This window comes from Artemia sp. Qi Xiang Cuo, chromosome 9 (genome assembly GCF_049724085.1).
Source record: "Artemia sp. Qi Xiang Cuo chromosome 9, ASM4972408v1, whole genome shotgun sequence".
NCBI classification, from domain to species: Eukaryota; Metazoa; Arthropoda; class Branchiopoda; order Anostraca; family Artemiidae; genus Artemia; species Artemia sp. Qi Xiang Cuo.
In genome coordinates this window covers 16,323,784-16,346,842 of record NC_142802.1, presented here as the reverse complement: position 1 = coordinate 16,346,842, position 23,059 = coordinate 16,323,784, and the positions used below count along the sequence as shown (strand labels likewise).

The window sequence follows — 23,059 nt, the reverse complement described above, 5'->3', positions numbered from 1 at the left end:
ACCACATGAAGCAAAATCCAACAAATTTTTGAATGGTAAAGATTCCTGGCAAAAAGATCAGTCCTTTAATTAGTACTTATGTATTATACCACCAACACTCAAGAAGTGAAGTTAGGTTAATCCTAATGGAAAATATAAAAACATGATAAACATGTAAAACTAGAAACAAATTTGGGCTATATATTTGCACATTAGGGGAGGGGGAGTAACATGACCTAAACTAACCTAACTGAAACTAAATTGCAGAAAATAAGAGAAAAAGGTATCATCTTAAAAGGTCCATTTAATTTCCGTGTTAAATAGTGGTTATATTTTGAAAGAACATAAAGAAAGGTCTTTATTTAATCTAATTTATGGCTCAGTAATGAAAATATATCCAAATTTTTCACAAAATTCCCTCCCCCCTCTGCATAAGTACCATCCTTTCCCTTTTTATTTTTGAATAATTTTTCAATCTAGTCCAGCTGTCTAAAATAACCCACTTTGCACCAATGCTCAGAATTACACTGAATGCAAACGTGTTCAAATAAAATTCTTTACCAGGAGTCACAAGAGAACCTTTGATGAAATGGTATAGTCTTATAAACATTATGCTTTTAATAGCACATGGAGAAAGGCCAGTAATTCAATGATCTATGTCTGGTTTTTTGTATGTAGAAAATAATTCAGACAAAAACTTTGGAAGTGGTGAAAGAATTATGTCAAGTTATATGAAAGTGATAGTTACTATGGGTGGATTGTCACTAGTGATAAATCACTAGGGGTGGCAACCCTGAACAAAAGGGTATTTTTGGGGAATCGAATTTTTCGAGAAAACTGATTTTTGGGAAAATCCCATTAATTCAGGGATAGTGGAAGCACTGGTATTTTCTGACAAAATCTGCCAACAATCTACTAGGCCATGAAAACTGCCCAAGTAGCATTGCTACTTTGCTACTCTACTTTTTGCATGGTGGAGCACAACTTGTATTTTGACAGCTTTTTTTTCTAGCAAAAATTATTTTTATATGTAAAAATAGTATTTTCAGACAAAATCTGCCAACAAATTTGAAAACTGCCAATTAGCATTGCTACTTTGCTACCCACTTTTTGCATGGCGGTATATGCCACTCACTCAAGTTTTCAATGTGTAAAACTGGAGAGCAAACTGGTTTCTTTGTTACTTTATAAATAAATTTGGGCTATATATTTGTACATTTGGGGGGGGGGGTAGGTATAGTGGGTCTGAATGCAAAATGTGTTAGGTACAATTATTCTGCATATTATGAAGTAAGAATAGTTTTCTGATTTCAAACTGTCCAGATATTTTACTCCCCCCGCCCCTTACATGCAAATATATAGCACAAATCATATATTTTCTATATATTCTGTCACTTGTCTTTGTCTTGTCTCATGCTAAGCTGAAAGAAACTAGCAAAGAAATTGGTTTGTTCTCAAGTTTTATGCAGCATAAACTCTAATGAGTGGCATATAATACACAAGTACCAAATTCCTTCCCCCTACAGCAAAAAAAAATCAAATAAACTCTCAAATTTAGAATGCCTTATTTTCCACAGGGGTTATTTTCTGGGGGGTGGGTAAAATCTTGCCACCCTGTAAGAGTGAGAGGGGGAGTATGAAGCTAAGTAACACACTTTTATAGAAATGAGATCAGCAAGTTTTTATGGTGTTAATAAGGTGTGACTTTAAGGGCTCAAAAAACGAGTTTGTAGAGGAAGCAATTAGTATATTTGGAAAGAGCATACAAAGATCCATTTGCTGATGCATTCACCATCTATCTAGCTAAGTAATGGAAAAAAACTCTGAATTAACTGACTAGATATTTTAATTAAAATGTATCTTTCATAAATACTGACGATTTTGGAAACTGATCTTAGACATGATGTCGATGGTTTTAGATATGATTGGACTAATTAGGATTGGATGACTAAAATCTTGGAGAAAGCTTCTTTTCTCAACATTAAATAAAAAATTAGCTTAAATAAAATAAGCTTTAAATTAAATAAGCTTAAATAAAAAACTATCCTTATAGGCTAATCTATTTAAATACAATTGTTCTGTTTTATAATACTTCCATGATTAAATCTATCTGTGATTAAAACTTTTTGTCCCAATTTTAATATTCTTCATCCAAGCTTTGGCTGAACTTTCTGAGATTGGGTTCAAGCTTAAAATGCATCTCTGTGGTTAGGCTCTATTATTAACTGTTATTGACATTATAAATTTATAGTATTGTAAGTAAAGGAGAACCTTCAGTATTGTAAGTGAAGGTAATGAAGGAGGATCAATCCTCTCTGAGAGATGTGGAGTCACCAGTGGTATTCTGCCTACTATGGTCAATTGTGCTGCAAATAACATTTAAGAGCTGCAAAGTATGAATGAAGAAAGGGATCTTGGAATCATCATTGATAACCAGTGTAAATTCTATTCAAACTGCAAGAATATGATTCTTGTTCAAGCTATATCCAGTAGGTCTCCCTGTGTTTTTGTGAGGTTGTACAAGGCCCTTATCAGACCAGTGCTCTATTTGGGACCGTGCATAGCATCACCATGATACAGGGGTGATGTACAGATTATGGAGGGGGTGCAAAGGAGAGCCATAAAGTCAGTATCTAATGAGAGACAAGCTTTGTGATGAACGTTTGAAGAAGTTGAAATTATTTACACTGGTTTACCAACAACAAAGAGCTTATATGCTTTTGACATATAATCTTACCTCACAGGAAACCCCCCCCCCCAATTCATTTGTCAATTTTCCAAAATCCTGGCACTGACAGGAGGGGACAATCACAGAAGTTGTTCAAACCATCTGTCAAAACTTGACACCAACAACATTTTTTCTCCTGCCATGTAGTAAACCACTGGAATAGTCCCAATGATGAAGTTTTCAAAAAGTTATTAGATGTCAAATGGAATGATGATCCCTGGAAGTACCAGTGGGATGCATTTGATGTTTAATCATTCCCATTGTCAAATATGGAGCAATTAACAGATGAAGATGGATCTTAATTTGCTCCAAAGTGCAAATTAAGGTAACTAATGTAAGTGACTAACATATTCAAACAAATGATAAACTTGTAAAAAAACTCATACAATAGTGAAAAAATCAATTTTCTAGATGGTATAGTAAAGTTTTTATAGTGACTTAACTGTCAGGATGAGGTTTCAAATGAGGTTTTATTATTTTTATTTTTAACTATTGCTGTAACAAACATATTTCAAATACAGTCTAAACTGATCACACTAATGACAGCATATGGTTGTGTCTAAAAAGTTGTGATGTATGCTATTGTAAGGGTGATTTTAGAAGTGTTGCTGTGAGCATGGTTTCAAAATCAAATTGAGACTATTTAAAATATAAAAGAAGGTAAAGTCCCCCTACATACCTCAGTTTTGAAATAAATACTTGAATTAGTTATAAATACTTATAGAAAGAAACTGGCTTTCTTTTTAGGGAGGTTTTGTCTTAACCTCCTATAGTTAGTTTTACAACTGATTTTAAATACCATTTCTCAACATAACAATTGTGATCAGTTAAAGGAGACTATAATTTAGCTCAGATCCATAATAGCTACATTGCTAAGACAGGTAGACTGATCAGAACTATAATTTTGTTTTCAAAACTAGAACCAATTTTAAGTCCTTTAGTGGGCCAAGTACACTGCAAATTGCAGTGCTCTGGTTATGTATGACAACAGTTGGTTTCATAATCTGCTTCCGTTTTCTTCAGTGTTCCAACATTTGTTGGCTAGATTGCTCATTTGCAAGGTTTAAATGCGTGTTTTGGGCTATTATATTGTAGAGAGAATGTTTGTCTGCATTACCCAAGTATTGGTTTTATGGGACACCCATTGTTTTCAAGTTTGTTGAGCAGAAGTAATCAGCAGCATCTTCACCAACTTTTGCTATTGGCTTGAGCCTGCTACCTCTGACATGTTAAAAATCAGATAATTAAATAAAAAAAATAGGGCTATTACCACAGTCAATGCAACAGACTCAGTTCTAATTGGTCAAGACCAATTGGAAGATAGGCTTAAACGAAAAAAGTGCTAAAACTAATTGGAGTGTATAAATTGATGTGTTAAAAAACGACATTATACGCTATAAGACATAAAATTGTCATTTTATGTTGGTGCAATAGACTGAGTTTTAGTGCCTTTTTAAAAGATCTAAACCGATTGGAGGGCAAACTGACATCCTCTTAGTGCCATTTATACCCTTGGCTATCCCTCCAGCTCCACTTGGCATCAGATCAAAATTCTAGTTATTCATTTTATCTGTGTTAGTAAAGGGCCCAAGATGAGACCCTTGGTCCCAACCAGAGTCAGTCTATAAGAATCTCTGAGTATCTTGATTACACATCTAAAGCCAGTATTGAAATATAGATGTCCCACAAAAAAAATTAGTTTCTAAACTATTAAATTTTTTCTAGCAAATTTTTCTGAGCAAGTAATTGATGATCTGCCTCATAGTTTAGACACTGGTATCTATTATGGATGGGCAAATGTTGATGCAGGTGAAGTTTTCAAGATGGTTATGAGTGTTGGTTGGAATCCATTCTACAAAAATACCAAAAAGTCAATGGTAGGTAAGACTGACAGTAGCATCTCTACCTGAAGTATTTCTTTTTCTGCTTATAAATACTCCATGATGCGCCAAGGGACCACTTGACCTCAGGCCAACAGACTAGTAATTTTTTATTCTACCCTCTTTGAAGCTTCTGGTTAAACTTCCTCAATTGGAGTCAAAATATTTTATCTTAGTTCTTGCAATCTCAATCAAGCCTGTACTTGGGTATCTTTTCATTTCCTTCTTGTTTTCTTTCTTTTTTTCCTTTTTATTATTTCCTTCTTGTGGGTCAACTGCTTGAAATGTTTAAAGTATATTTTAGCCATCTTTATTTTTTTTTTACACTTTAACAATTACTACAGCTATAGACAATTCATAGCAGCACAGAGTGGCCTGAGGCCAACGCAGCTCTGCACACTCTTATTCCGCTTTAGCTTTACTCTTTTATTTTTTCCTATCCTTTAAAGGTTAATATCTGTTCTGATTTTGTGGGATGGTACTGAGTATACACTCTTTGTAAGCTCCCTTTTTCTGGCCCTATTTTGGAACAGAAACTGTACCTTTACAGCTTTATAAGAGTGTTGAAGTCGACCATTAACAAATTTGCTCGTCACACCCATATGGATCTGGAATGATCTTCCTAGTAAGTTATCACTAAAAGTTTCTCTGTTGAGTCTTTTAGTAGAAGGTTCAATAGTCAACTAAAAACCTCAATAAAAGACAGTTGCAAATCAGCGGTAATTATATCTGGCGCCGCGAATTTAGAAAACAAAAAATTGTACTGTAATCATGTCATATCTTTTGTTACTTAGAAGAGGCACTAGAATTTCTAGACTCCTGGTCTGGTCTATATTCTAGACCTCTGGTTTGATGAAGTTTCCCATAGCCAGAAAAAATTTGTCAGTAAAACTAAACTTAATCTGTGACAATCTTTCTTGAGGAAAATACAAAGTTAATTTTTTAGCTCTCAGATAGGTCGATGGGTAATTTTCTTCAAGAGTTGCCTCTTTTAGAGGCTGTTTTTCCTCTTCCTAAAATAACGTGACTTTCCTTCATCTAACTACTTTTGATGGGTAGCCATAAACTTAGAAGAGATTCACTGATTCGTAGTCAGCATAAGAAGTAGATTCTTTTGGCAAAATATTATTCTCAAAATTTAGTTTTTGGAGTTACAGTTTCTATTTACTAGGGTTGCTCTTTACTCACTATTCATTGCCATGAGTAATTTGATTTAGCTGCTTGAATATTGAAGAATGTATATATGTATATGTTCATTATCTAGCATCTTGGCGTTTTTCATAAGTGTTTCTTAGGATACTGTCTGGGTGTCAGTAGTAGGTCTGATTGCTTGAATGTTCAACCCAAACCTCTCAGTCTTTTGGAAGACTTGTTCTGCTTTCAGCAGGGCTGACAGGGCTGACATTCTGAACGCGGATTTCACTGGTTTGTGACCAGGAATATAGTCTATGAGCATGTATGGGTCATGATTGGAATTGAATTAGATTATAGACTTTCTTTTGACATTTTTTTAACATAGTCTTTTTTCATGAGAGTGATTTGCCACGCCACTGCCCAAAACGTTCCTTTTCAGACTTGGGACAGCCTGAAGAGAATCACATGATTAGTTGAGATGTCCCAAATTGATTTTATTAAGGATTGTGCGACTTCAGCTATGTAATTATGAATTGATTCGGGTTTTTCTGCTGTGTAAACAGGTTGTCATTTTTATTCAGTTGCCCAAGTTGCTTAACTGTTTTTTCTTTTTATTATCTTTTTTGCTTTATGTTAAATTTCTTAGGAGTTTGCACTCAGTAAACCAATCCAAGGCTGAGAATTAAATCCAAAAACCTGCACTAAAAGGGATAGATATCAACAGTATAAGTAGTTTCTGACAGGTATTAGAAGCAGGGGCGTAATTTTCTAGGGGGCAGGGGGAGGGGACCGCCCCCTCCAGACCCAAGTTTGCACACTCCCCCTAGACCTCAGTTTGCCCCTCCCCCCAGACCTCAGTTTACCCCCCCCCCCCAGCTGAAATTTAGTATATGCAAAAAATCATGTCAAAATTAAGATGAGCCTTTATAATTCAATTATCCAGAGACTAGATCAATTTTCTTTAGTATATCTTTGCCTTTATGGTAATATATGACTCGTTTTTCAGTTATCACTGTGACTTTCACTTGATTTGGGAAAATTGGCTCCAACTTTGCCTCTCCCAGGATTTTGACGAAATTACGCCACTGATTAGAGGGGCCGTACGCAGTGCGTTTGCAGCCCCTTCCCGAAATATCCGAGTTTAGAGTTTTCCATAGAGTTTACCATAGCTTTTTATATTTTGCCCACTGTTTGTGTGCTTTTCCCTTCTTTTCGAAATTTTCCCTCCCCTCCTCTAGAAAGAAATGCCTGAGTATTTAGACATACCTGGACACAATTTATATTATATTTTTCGAATTTGGTTATCCAATGTGCAATATACAAAATTATCCTTTTCCTTAATTTAATTTTGCCCTAAATACATTAATGTAATATGATATTACTTGTGCGTTCCTTAGGTTTCATCTGTGTGTTATATTTCTTTTCCCGTTTTTTTATGAGCTTGCTTTGTGTAGGGCTGAAAGGAAACCTTACATTAGCGTACATTGTATTTGAATACGACAAGTCTGTTCCCCAGCTAATGGATGTTTCTGGAAGCTTTCTAATAATGAAAATCGTTCTTGGTAGGCAACTGCTACTGTTGATCTACAGTTGCCCGTGATTTTACCTGTACGATGACCGTTGCTTAGCAAGGTAAATAGTAACGTAATGTATAATAGGCCTTTAAAATATGCCGTTGCCACAAAGATCAAGGGCCATATCTGACACTTTTTAACTGAATATTTATTTATTTCCCTCAAAATCAAGGATTGTATAAAACACATAATCGAAATTGCCAAAATACTTCAACAAATGAAATAAAGCAACTATTTACAATAGATTTAAAACATACTGATTGAAATACCTAAAAAAAAATATAAAACATTATTTAAAACTGCATAAGAGTGGAAGAAGCTAACTAATTTCGTCAGTGTTGCCATGTTCAACCGTGAAAATAAAGAAGTAAACTAATTACTTAAGTTTAACTATGTTGTTTTGTCTATAAAAATCAAAACATTGACTGTCTGTGGATCCAAAGAGACACCTTCAAATGAAAGCTACACACTAAAGATGTATGGTGTTTTGTTGTTAGGTTTTTTTTTCAACATGTTATTTTTGAATGTAGATTCCGTCACTACCAAAAACTGCATAACTGCATATTAATTTTTTTTTATTAAAAATAGGATCCCTGATTTTTCTTAATTATGTTGATATACTTGGTCGACGACCACGTATATCAACATAATTAGGAAGTGCGACCACTGGTCGTACTTAACCATATGAAGCGGTCGAAATACTTCAACAAATGAAACAAAGCAAGGATTTACAATAGACTTAAAACATACTGAATGAAATATCTAAAAAAAAAAAAAAATTAAAATACAAAACATTATTTAAAAACTGCAAAAGAGTGAAAGAACTTTACTAATTTTGTCTGTGTTGTCACGTTATAAAATTAAAATATCAAACATTATTTAAATTCTGGAAAAGAGTGACAAGCTTTTGCATAGAGAGAATAATAATTAATTTTACTTTGAGTGCTTCAGGTTTTATCGTGATAAATCTTTTTTGAGGGATCTTAAAGTACCTAGGACATCAAAATAAAACTATTTTTTGTCTAAACATCTTAGGTCTTTTGATACTTGAAAAGCGAGACTTTCGGAATTTTCTTCTTTTTATAGTTTCAGAATTATTTAGTTTCTAGAGCAGTACCAAATTTCCGTCAGTGTTGCCACGTAAAACCGTGAAAATAAAGAAGTAAACTAATAACTTAAGTTTGACTATGTTGTTTTGTCTTTAAAAATCAAAACATTAACTGTCTGTGGATCCCAAGAGACAAGTACACTTTCAAATGAAAGCTACACCTTCTAAAGCTGTTTTGTACTGTATTAATTTTTTTTTTTTTAGTTTTTTGGTTTTCACCAATATGTGTTGTTTTTAAATGTTGGTTTCATCACTACCAAAAAGTGCATAACTGCATATGAGTTTTTTTTTATTAAAAATGTAATCCCCGATTTTCCTAATTATTTTGATATACCCGGTCGTGCTTAACCTATTGAAGCAGTCAGATTTTATTTTCACTATACTTGGTATTTTAAGACCAAAAGTTTATAAAAATTTTGGTGTTTAGCTGAATAATATGGCTAAACACCGCAATTGTGTTCAGTCACATTATTGGCTGTCACATGGCCAATGATATAAAGATTTTATATACTAAAATATGCTTCATTTTAGTATGCAAAATTTTAAGTCGAAAGAAGAGGTATCAGCTTTAAATGTATCATCATAAAAAACATATTATTGTCACAAAGATCAAAGGGCAGGGTCGTATCCAGGATTTTGTTTGGGGGGGGGGGGTACAAAAAACTTTAAAAGAATCATTTGTTTATATGCTTTTTTTTACGTTTTTACGATCCGGACAAAAGTTTCGGGGGGAGGGGTAAACTCCCTAATCCCCTCCTCCTTGGTACGGCCTTGCCAAAGGGTAGCATATTCATAATTTCACTGAAGAGTCCAAATAAAGCTTTGGCTTTCGGGTGTCTTTGTAATCCAGGGTTTTTGACAATGACGATTCTAATAGTGTACTTTTCGTTTTGACCTGATGCCTATTTTCAGGCGTTTCACGCTATTTTCGATATTTTTAGAAATTGGTTTTCAAAATAATCATTTTACTTTTAATATTCATCGAGATAATAATTACCATTCCTGAATCAGCGACAAATAGCAATTTTTTCTCATCAGCCAGTTTTTTTTAAACTTATTTTTTAATTTTTGGTTACTATTGGCCGTGGTTAGTTCTTTAATAGGTTGCAGATACTGTTGTAACCGTGATTGAAACCGTTATTAGGAAGGAAAGTTAGAAACGCAGCTAGCAATATCAGTGAAAATGCTCAAAGTTTAGAAGAGAAGAGAATGGGCTTGTATAAGAATTATTTGAGCAATAGATCATACTAGAGTAAAGAATGTAAGGAAAGTAGAGAATGCATTAAAATATGAATTAAGGAGGTGTGAAATAGAGGCCGTGGATAAAGTTGCTGATGATCTGGAAAATGCAACCCGATGGCATAATAGTAAAATATTGTGCTGACCTGTTAAAAATTGAGAGAGTGTCTGGATTTATTCCACTTACAGAAAAGAACGGGGACACAGTTAGTTAAAGATTTAGGGAGGCGTGGGCTATACATTTTGAGAATATAAACCATGATAAAGTTACAGGAAATTATATATAGAAAGGAGTAATGAAATTTATGACGCTTGTGAAGTGAAGAAATTTTCATTTTATGCGAGGAAAAATTAAAGACGGTACAAAAAAAATAATAAAATAGAATAAGGTCCCTGGTGCTTATAGAGCGATAAATGATTTTTTTTAGATATGGCGGTTATGAAGTTAGAGATAAATCACTGAGGATTATGAATAGGATCTTTTGGAAAAGAGGAAGAACCTAGCGTTTTGATAAAAATTTTATTAAACCGCTTTATAAGAAAGGTGAAAAAGTGAGTGTGGTAATTATAGAGGCATTAGCTTAGTTTCTGTAGGAAGTAAATTATTTAGTTTGATGATACTTTTGAGATGTTGTTGATAAAGTTTTAAGAGAAGAACAGTGTAGTTTTATGAAGAAGAGAGGAATCATCGACCAAATTTTCACTATTAGATTAATAATTGAGAAGTGCCTGAGTAATCAGACCCCTTTAGTCACGGGTTTTATAGATTATGAGCAAGTGTTCGATTCTGTTGATAGAAGAGCCTTACCGAAAGTCTTATCCTTGTATGGTATACCAGACAAATACATTGAAGTTATTAGTGCTATGTACGAGAATAATATTGCTGTCGCTAAAGTAGGAAATGAAGTTAGTAACTGGTTTCGTATTGAGTCAAGATTCTAGCAGAATTGCGTTCTTTTCTCATTTATATGGATCATTTTGATGAGCTTTGCTCTGAAAAACAAGGCAAAGGCTATGTGAGAGCATAGAATTAAATGTTAGCAAAATGAATGTTTTTTTTTTTAATTTGTGAGTTCAGGGTGACAGAATGGATTTGAAAATTAATATTAAGCAGATTAAGTCGCTAAGGCTGGGAATAAGTGGAGGTGAAAAGTGATGTTGGGTAGTGAGAAGATCGATCAAGGAGATGGTTTCACTTACCTGGGTAGTATTGTTAGTATAGATGGTGGATGCTGTGAAGATATTAAAATTAGAATTATCAATACCCGGTGTGTTTTGTTGTTCTTTTTTCACAGTCGAAAAAAGTCGGAAGAATAAGAAGATAAGTCCGCAAATTAGAATTGTCCACGGATCCTTTTGATACCATCTGACTGTCGTATTTAAAATAGTAAGCTGTTTGGAAAATGCGGTTCAATCCCGCTTTTTAAGGCTATATTGAGAGAAGGATTGAGACAGTGAGGGCACGTTCTGTGGAAGAAGGATGACAAATTGCCAATAATCGTTCTTGTTAGCCAGACGAAAAGCAAGTCATCCCTAAGGTGGACGGGAGGAGGTCGTAAAGAATGATTCCAGGGAAATTGTAACTTGTTGGAGAGTGTAGAGGGAGGCTTTGAGTAGATTTGGATGGAGGAGCTAGCGTAGCTGTGTTGGCCTCAAGCGGTTTGGTGTTGCAGTGAGCTGTTAGCGGTGGAAGTAGTAGTTTGTATTTGATAGCAATGCCTTATCTCTAACTTTGTAACCACAATATTTTGAACTGGGAGTTATCATGCTTGAACAAAAAAGAAATGTAGGAAATAATAGGTCTAGTGAAGACATCCCTTCTCTCTTCCCAGCAGGAAAAAATAAATAAATACTAGACATACTATTTAGGCAGAGTTTAGGCCAAGTAATTTTCCTCAAGGAAAAATTACACCCCCCCCCAACCTCCATTCTGTTTTAGCTGTGTTGCTCCATTATAGCAGTGGTGGTTTCTGCACGATCATCTAATTTGAATGTTAATATGGTTAAAATTCTAAAGGTCATTAGCCAGCAATTTGTTCAGAAGCTTGGCACGAAAAGAAATTGCTGTCAGGTATTTGTATTTCCGTACAAAGCTTGATGTAATTTTTCTTCCATATGAAATGGCTATGCTATACTGCAAATATGTTTTTTATGACGTCACATTACCAGTTTACATGACAGTCTGTGCTGTATCTCTATCGATCACCTAGGCTTCATGCCTAACATATATTGTGCATACTGTATATCTATATGCTTACTATAGACTGAGAGAGTAAGGTAGATCTTGTAATTCTTTCATTAATTTTAATATACTCGGGCTTTCGACCTCCCCTTCACTCGGGCGGAAGCTCGGGCTTTTCGTCGTCATGCATTATGATTATTATCATATTTCTATTTCCCTTATAAGTGCAAAAACTAAGGAGAAATTAATACATAAATTCTAATCATCATAGGCAGCACAATAGCGCTGCCTAAGTAAAGAGCGATGTGGGCACAATATATTATTTTTTATATATAGACCAGGGCACTTCGTATAGAATGAGCTGTCGTAGAAACTTCTAAAAGAGTTCATTCGCTTTTTATGGTTAGTGCTCTTTTTGATAGTTGAAAGTGATTGGAGGGCAACTAACCCCCCTCACACGCCCACCATTTCCCTCAAACACATTCAGTCAAAATTTTGAGATAACCATTTTGTTCAACATAGTTGAAAGATCTGGAAATTATGTCTTTGAGGTTAAAAACCCCGCCCTCTAACAGCCCTCAGGGCAAGGGTTGTAAGTTATGCCCTGGGGCCATCTAAGGTGCATTTAGAAAGGGTGATCGTATAAACTTTGGAGGGGGCTCATTGGATTGGTAATTAAAAGTTCTAGTGCCCTAATTAAGATTCAGAGTGATCGGAGGGTGGATACCCTCCCCCCGACTCGTATTTTACCGAAATGCATCTGATACAAATTTTGAAATGAGTGGTTGTCTAAACCCCTCCCTTAACTGACATCTTATCTGAAGGCATCCTATATCCTGAAGCAATACTGATTTTAAGGTCAGGGTGCCACTAATAGACATTTTTAATTCGGCTGTATGGTAGACTGTATTTTAGCAAACTAAGCAAGGCATAAGCATGTTATTATCGAACGCCCCTTTTATGTTCGTAAAAAATAATACAACAGTCCTTCCTTTATCTAAAAAGCTACAATCTGATGAAAGATTGTGTGCGCATGATCACAACTTGTACCTCCAGGGAAACGCAGCTGGTCAAGAGTAATCGAGAAGAGTACATACAGATTTTCCTCTGAGCTTAAACAATTAATTTAATTGAGAACCTTTAGTAATAGGCCGGAAACAATTAAAGTTTCATACTTATCTTTTGAATGCTTCAGAACCGGAGTTACTATACCTGTTTTAAATTGAGCTGGCACTTACACTGCTAAAATAACCAAAAAAAAAAAAAAAGAAGAAGTTTAGCAATACAGAAGCAGGTGCAAGCTTTAAATGGTCATATGCATGTAATAGTCATATCAAGCAGTTCGTGGTAACAAACTGTAAGTAAGGAGCGATCCGGCTCAATAATAACCTAAACTCTAAAAAACGGAAGTTTGATACCAATAGAAATATCAAAAGAATTGGATTTTTATGCTGATTTCAAATATATAAGTTTCATCAAGTTTTAGTTTTACCCATCAAAACTTAGGAGCCTGAGCAAATTCGCCTTATTTTTGAAAAAGAAGGGAACCCCCTAAAAGTCATAGAATCTTATTCAAAATCACACCATCAGGTTCAACGCATCAGATAACCCTGCTGTAGAGGTTTCAGCTCCTATCTGCAAAAATCTGGAATTTTGTATTTTTTTGCCTGAAGAAAGATCATGGATGCTTGTTTATTTTTTTTTATTTTTTTTCTTCTCAGGGGTGATCGTCTCGACCCAGTGGTTCTAGAATGTCACTATAGGGCTCATCCGAACGAAAATCAAAAGTTCTAGGGCCATTTTTAAGTGACACGAAAACATTGGAGGGCAACCTGGCCCCCTCCCACGCTCTTGTTTTTCCCAAAGTCACCAGATCAAAATTTTGAGATAGCCGTTTTGCTCAGCATTGTCTAAAAATCTAATGACTATGCCTTTGAGGATGACTTAATCCGCCACAGTCTCCTGGGGAAGGGCTGCAAGTTATGAACTTTGCCCATTGTTTACATACAGTAATGGTTATTGGGAAGTATACAGACATTTTAGGGGAGATTTTTGGTGGGGGAGGGGGTTACGTGGGAAGATCTTTCCATGGGGGAAGGGACATTTCTTTGAAGGGAGCGCCGGATTTCCCAGCATTATTTAAAAAACGACAGAAATTAAATAATAAAAAAAAAACAAGTTTGTTCAACTGAAAGTAAGAACCAACATTAAAACTTAAAACGAACAGACATTATTACGTATATGAGGGCAAGGCCGTATCCAGGAAATTATTTGGAGGGGGTGGTTCTCCTTGGGTCGAACCTAATCCATGTCTAACGGTAAAAGAAGACAATAGATAGGAACATAAAATATTGTATATTGAAGCTAAGAAACGTAGTAGTTGCAAAATTAATTCACAGAATAAAATCAATTCGACGTGTTTTTGATTTGTGAAAATGTCAATAATTGTATCAGTGTCAATTGCAACATCCCTGTGCACTGACAGTAACGCTAGACCTGTCAAACGTTCTTCACTGGTTGTATTTCGTAGCTATGTCTTAAGCCGTCGCAAGGTAGAGAAATTCCTTTCCGGTGTTGCATTTTAAACAGGCCAAGTAGCTACAATTGTAAGAAGGCGGCTGATATTTCAAGTTTTCTAATATTGTGGTGGCCAGACCTTGTCCGGTTAAATCCAATACGGCAACAAACCCAAGAAAATCTTCGCGCAAAGCTCTGTTTGAAACATACCGAACACAAATGGACAACTGCTCTGTGTTTCTTGTGTCAGATGTTTCATCCGCTAAAACCGACTTGCACACACTTTCGTTTACCCTTTTGACAATATCAGCCTGAATCATCTTTCCACTAACACCAATAAGCTCATTTTGCACACCTGGGGACAGATACATCCCATTTCCTATACTTTTTCAACATGCTTTTTCAGCTCGTCATCACCACATCACATTCTCATTCTCAAAAGAGCACGAAAATTTCCATCGTTTAAAGCTGGCTCTTTTTATTCGGGACGTAGAGGACCGTGATCATTCGTACCACGAAGAGCTATCTGCTGTCGACCACAAAAAACAATAGTTTTTTCAACCGGTTCGAGTCTCATACAATTTTCTTTTGCTTGAGCTTATAGAGCATCTAATTTGAAGAGAATATTGTCTTGCTTGCCTTTTTGTAGGGCTGCAAAGCCCTCCGCAAGTACAGCACTTCCTATATGGAAATCCCGTTTACTGTGACAAGCGAAAACTTCAATCGCGTCTTTCCACGCTGTAAATGGTTTTAGGACCAGTGCTCCAAGTCTTTGGTGATTTCCTTTACCGGAGCATTCAGCTGCAAAGATTACACAGTATTTGCAGAAAGCACCCTTAAATTTATCCGAGTACACAAGCCACGGAAAATAAGCCATCCAGCGTCTCTGAAACCTTAAATTACGTTTGCTTGATGCTGGAAACGAGTAGCTCTCATCTGGCAGCGACGGAGATTCAAGTAACTGCAACTTCGCAATAACGTCTAAATCCAAGGCCCTGTTGACAGCTTGTCCAATGTCGTTTTGTGGGATCTGAAGATGGTTGCTGCCCTGGGAAGTCCCCTGCGTTGACGAGTCGTCATCCCTGAAGAAGATTTTTGAGGCTAGAACTGGTGTAAGGTGTTTTCGAAGCTACACCTAAGAGTCTTAAGACAACGATCCCCGGTTCACTAACAGTTTTTCAAGATAAAACTCTCAGGCACATGATAAAAGACCAGGGATACTGGTCTTTTACCCTAACGTGAAATTCGCATTCTGGCTCTTGTTGCCGGGTATCCACGCTTTCTATTGCGGGCCTTTTCGTTTGAAAGTATCGAAATAAATCGTTATCGTCTTGTCGCTTCCTCATTAGTACAAACTGACCTGGGATTGGATTGCACCAGCTAAGAGAAGGCTGAGCTGAAGAAGAAGATATGCTGCCTAATCCTAATAATTGACTCAATTATTCACTCAACGGCAACTAGTTGAAGCTAAGCCGGTAAATATAGTGACCTTGTGATTTGATAAGCTTAAAATATGCGAGTTTCATAAAGAGGTCAAAGTGTTGAAAAAAGCAATTTTCTCGGACATTTCGGGGGGGCCGGGGGGTCAAACCACCTACCCCACCCCCCTTGGATATGGCCTTGTATTAGGGGGTTCGCCCCCTAGTCAATACCCCGCTCTTTACGCTAAAGTTTGTTAGTACTTTCCAAAGGGCTATTTATTCCAATTAAATGGCCTTTGTGATTCAGATTTCATTCTTAAAGAACTGGAACAAAATATAAATTTAGCTTAAAGAGCGAGGTATTGACTAGGGCGTGAACCTTCTCGTATGCTTAATAATTTCTGTTCGTTTTAAGTTTTAATGTTGTTCCTTACTTTCAGTTGAAAAAACTTGTTTTGTTTACATAATGAAAAGTAATTAAACGCAAAAGAAAATTAATATTAACCTTGTTTATTTCGCTATCGTAAATTTGAAGACTGGCTGGATCGATGGAGGGCACTCAAGTTTATAAGAGTTCTGTTGCTAAAACAAGGATCATCATCTGGTTGTATCAAGGATTAATTGTATACTGACATTTTGGAACGGTAAGTGGCTGCACCAGATGATGTATGTAGAATGTTTGAGGAACGGGTGGATGTGACATTAGAGTGCTTGGAATCTGATGATGTAGAAGATGGATGAAATAACTGGACAAAATAGCTGCCGACAATATTTTAGGAAGGGAAGTTACAAAAGCAGCTATGTATAGCAGAAAAAAGCTTTAAGTTTGGCAGGAGGCTTTTGTATAAGAACTTTATGGGAGGACAGTAAAGGAAGTTGAGAAGGCATTAAGATGTGACTTACTAAGATCACTGGCATTTCTAGGCGTGGATAGCTGCCCTTCTCCTCAGTTGTTTGGACATATTTCATTAAATTCCTTTTATTTTATATTTTCATACTCCTATGGTATATCCCTCTCCCCATATTATGAACCATTAAATTGCTACTGAATTAGATGTGAAATGGCAGTTATGAATAAAATTGCTGAGGATCTGTATGATGCTGTCAACGGCATAATAGTAAGATAAAAATCAGCTGAAATAATGAAATTGAAAAATCTGTGGAACTTTTATTGACATAGCTCTAGTATGAATATTTAAATCATAAGGAGAGTTTGTCCCGAAAGCCATTACTTACCCTAGATTTTTTAATTCTGTTTTGTTGTTTCCACATACTGCTCGCTCCCGTGCATTTCCCAAGACTGCTTGTGGATTTGCTAATCCTTGACTTTTGATTTATTTTTTCAGGAAACTCATATCTTGCATGTATTTGATGAAGACTTTTACGGCTCGTGGCTGAAGGTTGCTATAACAGGCTATATCCGACCAGAACAAACCTATAATTCACTAGGTAAGCAATGTTCTTGAATTCTTATCAGAAGTCTGCTTAAAAACCACCTGATATCTGGTTTATTTTAACTGCACTACATAGGGGTTGCATACGTAATAACTGAAGAAAAAATTTTATTCGATTCTTTTTAAACTCCAAGAATAGAATGTGTAGGAAATAATTGGGACGTATATTGGACGAAAATAAACATAAATAAAATTATTCCTGCAGTAGCTAAGTAAACTTTTATCTCTGTAACCAATTGTGTTCCCAAATTAATTTTCGATTCCATTGCATTTTGTTTGTATTGTTATGAAGTACGAACGAGCAGATGCTAAATATTGATAAGAAAATCGAATTTAACAAGAAAAAGTATACACTATTGTCAGCTTTAGGTTCTTGTTCCAATGATTCAAAACGAGCAAACTAAATTGGACTTCACAGTTATGGTCAGTTACTATAATAAAGATATAGTGCTGCAACAATGAGCTGCAAGATCTCTGGTCTCTTTTCATACCTCGCAGTACCAAGCGCACCAAGCTTCCCATACGTCAACTGACGCTTAGAAGGAATTAACAGATGGCTTTGTTAGGGTAACACCCTCTAAGATTTGGGTTCAGGATAGACTTGCAGCACTGGGGAAAATAGTTTTTCACGTGCTCTTGTCAAGGTCTGTTTATTTCAGTGAGTCAGAATGAGCTCTTTACCTACATGTTCGTCTTGTTACTTTGCCAAATAGTGGGGCAAAGAGAGAAACCCTCCTTAGTGGGGCAAGGAGTAGGTGGTGAAAAGGCTATTGGACTTGGTGATATGGTTAGCTCTAACTTTGAATCATTCACGGAATATTGTTTGGGATCATCGGCGTGCTTATGTACTGGTGGCTCTGGTGGATTTCTTTTATTTCCTGCAAATACAAGGGCCGTTCTTTTACTCATCTTTGTGCTAAGATCTTACATCTTTTGAAAAAAAAAGCTTAAAAGTGAAATCTTAGCACTAAGCTCTTACATCTTGCATCATTCTTTTGTAAATGTCTTTCGTCATTCTGCTCTTATCAGCAGTTTGAGAATAATGGTGAATATATCAACAATGCTCGCTCATTATTGTTCTATATGACCGAAAGATGGTGTCTTTCACATTTTTTTCTAGCATCAGTGAGCTAAGATCTTAGAATAAAGATGATTTAAAAGAACGGAAATCTTTGCAGAAAGATGTGCAGAAAGATCATAGTGCAAAAGAACGGGTCTATACTAGTAGGAACCAGTTATCACCATAGTTGTACTAATTATAATAAACTACAGACAGCATTTGTTGAGTTTCTTTTGAATGCCTTCCAGATGTTGAAGGTGTCGGCCGTGCAAAACTTTCGATATATTTTAATGCGGCTTTTTGTGTAAGCTTGTTTGATTTGGTGCCGAAATAAAATACCCCGTGATTTTTGAATTGTATCTATGTTTGATATGGAAAGACAGTGTAGTGTTTTAGATTATTTATAAAGGTCATACTATTCGATACAATGTCATCCAATAGCTTCTGCTGTCTGAAAGATTTTTAACCAAAGACTGTAAAGTATGGATTTTCTTATTTCTGGATTCCTTTACTTAAAGTATGCTTTATCAAGTTATTGTTTTATGTTCATCGCGTAAACCTTCTGAAAATAATGGTGCGTTCACATTAGTATGTTAGTAAATGTGGACTTGGAAAAGCAAATATTAGGCTGTAGCTTTATAGCTCAAAAGAAAATCCGTGTTGGATGCAGGAGGTATCGATCTCCTGATTCTCTGCCTTGGGCTTGGAGAGCTATGGTTGTTGGAGGTAAATCACCTGACGCGTCCGGTATTCCCTCTTAGGTTTTTACAGATACCCATTTGGAGCTGAGTCGACTCGGACTGAGCTTGCAGAGTCACGCCACTGGCCCCTGCTCCAAACCAAAAAAACAGTAACACCGGGTCTAGAATACCTATATTTGCGAACACAAGACTACAAGTTCAGTTCATAACTTCATAACAGTTTGAATAAATTATTTTGTATGTACGAATAAAGTTTTCAGACCTGACAAACCTTCTCAGACGGGGCGTGGATGGGGAGATTGGCAAAAGAAACTCTGAAGAAGGGCCTTAAATTTAGTTTCCTACACCTCCCCTCCGAGACACGTGCATAAGTGTTTTCTCGGAAGAAAAATAACATTTTTAAATAAATAGAACAAAATATACCCAGGATATATTTAGGGTTTCCCGAAGCCCTCCCTTGGCATGTCCCTGCCTCCCGCCAGGTCTGGAAAAAATTCCTAGGGTCGGACATATATGTGCTTATATCATAGTTAAAGTTATACTCGGAGTCTTCTCACACTTGGATTTCGAAAATAGCGTATGGCCCAGACGTAATGGGCGAAATAAAAAATCTCTCATGATTAAGGGAAATATATTATTTTCCTCTGAGTTAACGTGAATTTTGGAGGCTATGGAATAATTTGGTGCTCAGGCTTGGGATAGCTTCTTAAAACATGTCTGAATTTTGTTTCAATTTTGGATGAATTGGATAGCCTTTACAGTAGCATAAATTGTCTTTGTGATATTTACGAGATTCATTGCCAATTGTTCAACGCTGTCAATGTGTCATTTTCCCAATTTTTTGGTAAACTGATTGCAGCCAAATGACATAATATGTCATTGTTGAATATGAAAACATTGTAAATGAGTCATCAATCTTATTCAATGTCTATATGTCAATTGTTCAGCGTTTTCAAGTCGTTATTCCAATTTTAAATTAACTAGTTGCAGTTACATTGACATAAAACGCCATTGTTCAATATGTCACCGTTTTAAGCGTGTCATTTAATGTCAATAAGTCAATTGTTCAACATTGCCAATAAGTAATTTTTCCAATTTTAGAAGAGCTGATAGACGCCATTCACAATGATATAAAAGTAGCTGGAGAAGAACTTGAACAACCAGAGATGTTGAAGTACAAATCAGATCCATTCTTCAATGCAGCTCCTGATAAAACAGCACCATCTATAGACAGTATCAACAATCACAAGCTGTGAAAATTTGCTTTCCCGCTCTTTTTTCAGGGCTTTTAGTTAAAATTTGACTTTTGTTATAGATGGATTTCTGTTACATTTTTGAACATTTCAAACCAGTGTTCTGGCTTGTAGGATTATTATTATTATTTTGTCATATGTTTTATTTTTTTTAACAGAATTTGAAATTTTTGGTATGAAAGACTGATCAGTTAGTTTATTGATGTAGATTATGGCAGCCCTCTTAATATTCAACTTTATTATAAGAAAAAAGCAGACAACCAATAAGATATCACCAGATTTTTAGCTTTATTTATATACCACTACATTATAACTACAGACATGGGAGTGGTGATAAGGAAAACCCACCCCAAAAATGCCCCTTTGAATAATTTGAAGGAGGAAAATGTTTTCAATGCTAAATTTTCGAAGCAAAATGTAATTTGTGAAGCTTCATACTACCTCCCCCCCCCCTTCGTTATTTTAAATACTCTCCTTCAAGTTGCATCAACTCAGTTGGTCACCTTATTTGCATGTACATAAATTTCTGTTGTTTGCCAAGTCTTGACTAGCCCTTCCCAATGTTTTCCTCCTCCCTCCCCTCTGAAAAATTTATAATCCTCAGGGAGCTTCAATTGTGTGTGTATAGTTATGATCATTTTTTAGTCGTATTTCTTCCCAGTCAGGATCAAACCTCCCCCTCTTCTCCAAGGGAGGGGAAGGGGAGATTTGATCCACATCTCTGAAAGTTTAGTTGTACGTGTAAATGCAGAGGAATGTGATTCCTAAAAAACTTTGTTTTATATCTTGAAGAACGTAGCTCAGTTTAGTAAATGAAACTCGGAGATTTTTTTTTTAATTTAAAATTTGAGCTAATCTCAAAAGTTTCATTCAATTGACTGTGCGATTTGCTTCAAAGCATTAAAGAAAGCTTGCCCGAAAAGTGATTCTTTACCCTCATCATATTTTTATAAAATGAATATAAATTAAATAATAAAATAAACTCTTTGAAACGTAAAAGCCATAAATTAAATTGAAATCGTAAATAAATTAAATCGTATCGTATAATAGTGATCATAGCGATTGTTATACCCTTATAATATTAAAAATATATTATATTTAAAGAAAACTTGACCAGAAAGTCGTTGCTTGCTCTTATAGCATGGTAGAAATTTGTAGAAAATAGTTTGTACACAAATGTGCCCTTTCAGTCCAAGGGCACAGAATCTTTTATCTTTGCTTTAGTGTAACGTATAAGTAAAAGTAATTAAAGGGAGACAACAAACAGTTATATTTAATTTTGTTTTTAATTAATTTGTTGATGAGTAGCGTTAGATAGCGTTGCTTGTCTTGTTCTTGTTATCAAATACAAGTTTCATTATCTGTTCATACCTGTTTGATACCAGTGACGTTAATTCAAAGGGGATTTTCTCTCCCCTGGATTTTATGCCCCCTCCCCAATTTCGGAAATCACCTTTTTTGAGGAATTTTCATTGACCAATGTCCCTTTTTTGTGTTTTCATTGATTTTTTTTAGCGGAAGTTGCCCCCCTTAAATTTCGAAAAATATGTTTTGCCCCACCCCCTCCCCGCCCTAAATTTTTGTGAGTTGACGCTACTGTTTGATACACTTTGGTACACGTATTCCAAATATGGCTGATCTTACCACTTCTTCTGAGGCTTTTGTTATCAAAAATGGTAAGTAAATCCAATGATTTTCCTAGTTCCAGAATAAAAGAAAGTTGTTCAAACGCCATTATCCTAATGGTAGTTGGTTTGCTTCGCCTCCTTTGATGTTAACATCTCTCTGTAATACTAACTGTGAATAAAGCGTTGATGGAAAAATCTTAGAAGGGAAGCAGCTTACTTTTGCGAAAAAATCGAAATACGGTCTTTAGTTGGCAGCTAATCTATTTAGGTTCTAACTAGGGGTGACCATTTTGGTGAATACGACTTGTTATTATCTTACTTCTAATATCCCACAAATAATATTTCAAATAAATGTAAGAAGTGCAATAACCTATTTTCGGAAAGAATTGTGACTTCCAATCTTTAGTTATCATGCCATCAATTTATGAACGTTTTCACCTAGAGCGGTCATTCTGGTGCAAAAGACTTTGTATTATCCTTTTTGTATTTTTCAAATGAGTGATTCTAATTTGAGTTTAGGACATAAATTCCCTACCTCAGAAGATCTGCAAAAAAACTGATCGTATTAATTAAATCTTTTCATGAATGCATTTAGTATTTGTAGAACAAGCTAATTTCATTAATGTTTTTTGCTAATTTTATTTGTTGTTTTAGATCTAACTTCAACAAATACAATCTTTAGTTTTTTTAATTAGGGTACCTCTCAGGTGTTATAGGCTTGTCAAGAAAGTCCAGCAACTGTATTATAGTGGTTTTATATGCTGAATATTCTAAGGAGCACGTGTTTTGCGATTACCTTTTTCTGTTGGTATTTTTATATCTATGACAAATAAAGGTGTATCGGATGATTGTATGCCATATTTTGTAGTAAGAATACATAAATAAGGATTGATTCAGTGGCATAATTTCGTCAAAATCCTGGGGAGGGGAGGGGGGGCAAAGTTGGAGCTAATTTTCCCAAATCAAGTGAAAACTGAAAATGAGCCATATAGTACTATAAACGAAAGATATACTAATGAAAACTAACCTGTGTGTTGATGCTTTAATTATGCAGATTTGTCTCATTTTGATAAGATTTTTGAAGAAACTAAATTTCATCTGGGGGGGGGTAAAATGAGGCCATCTGGGGGAGGGGCAGTTGTCACCCCTGTTAAGTAGCAAATTATGCCCCTGGATTGATTGAAACACAATTTTCTCCTGT

General features: G+C 35.6%; 1 protein-coding gene across 1 annotated transcript in view; it reads left to right on the top strand.

Moving 5' to 3' along the window:
• Positions 1-22,706, top strand: part of Rfk (Riboflavin kinase) — a 34,336-nt gene extending 11,630 nt beyond the window's left edge. Inside the window, exons 2-4 of the mRNA XM_089094311.1 lie at positions 4,433-4,584; positions 17,109-17,211; positions 20,079-22,706. Of these exons, the coding sequence (XP_088950437.1) occupies positions 4,433-4,584; positions 17,109-17,211; positions 20,079-20,233 (410 nt within the window). The 3' untranslated portion in view covers positions 20,234-22,706. The remainder of the gene's footprint in view (positions 1-4,432; positions 4,585-17,108; positions 17,212-20,078) is intronic.
• Positions 22,707-23,059: the final 353 nt, after the last annotated feature.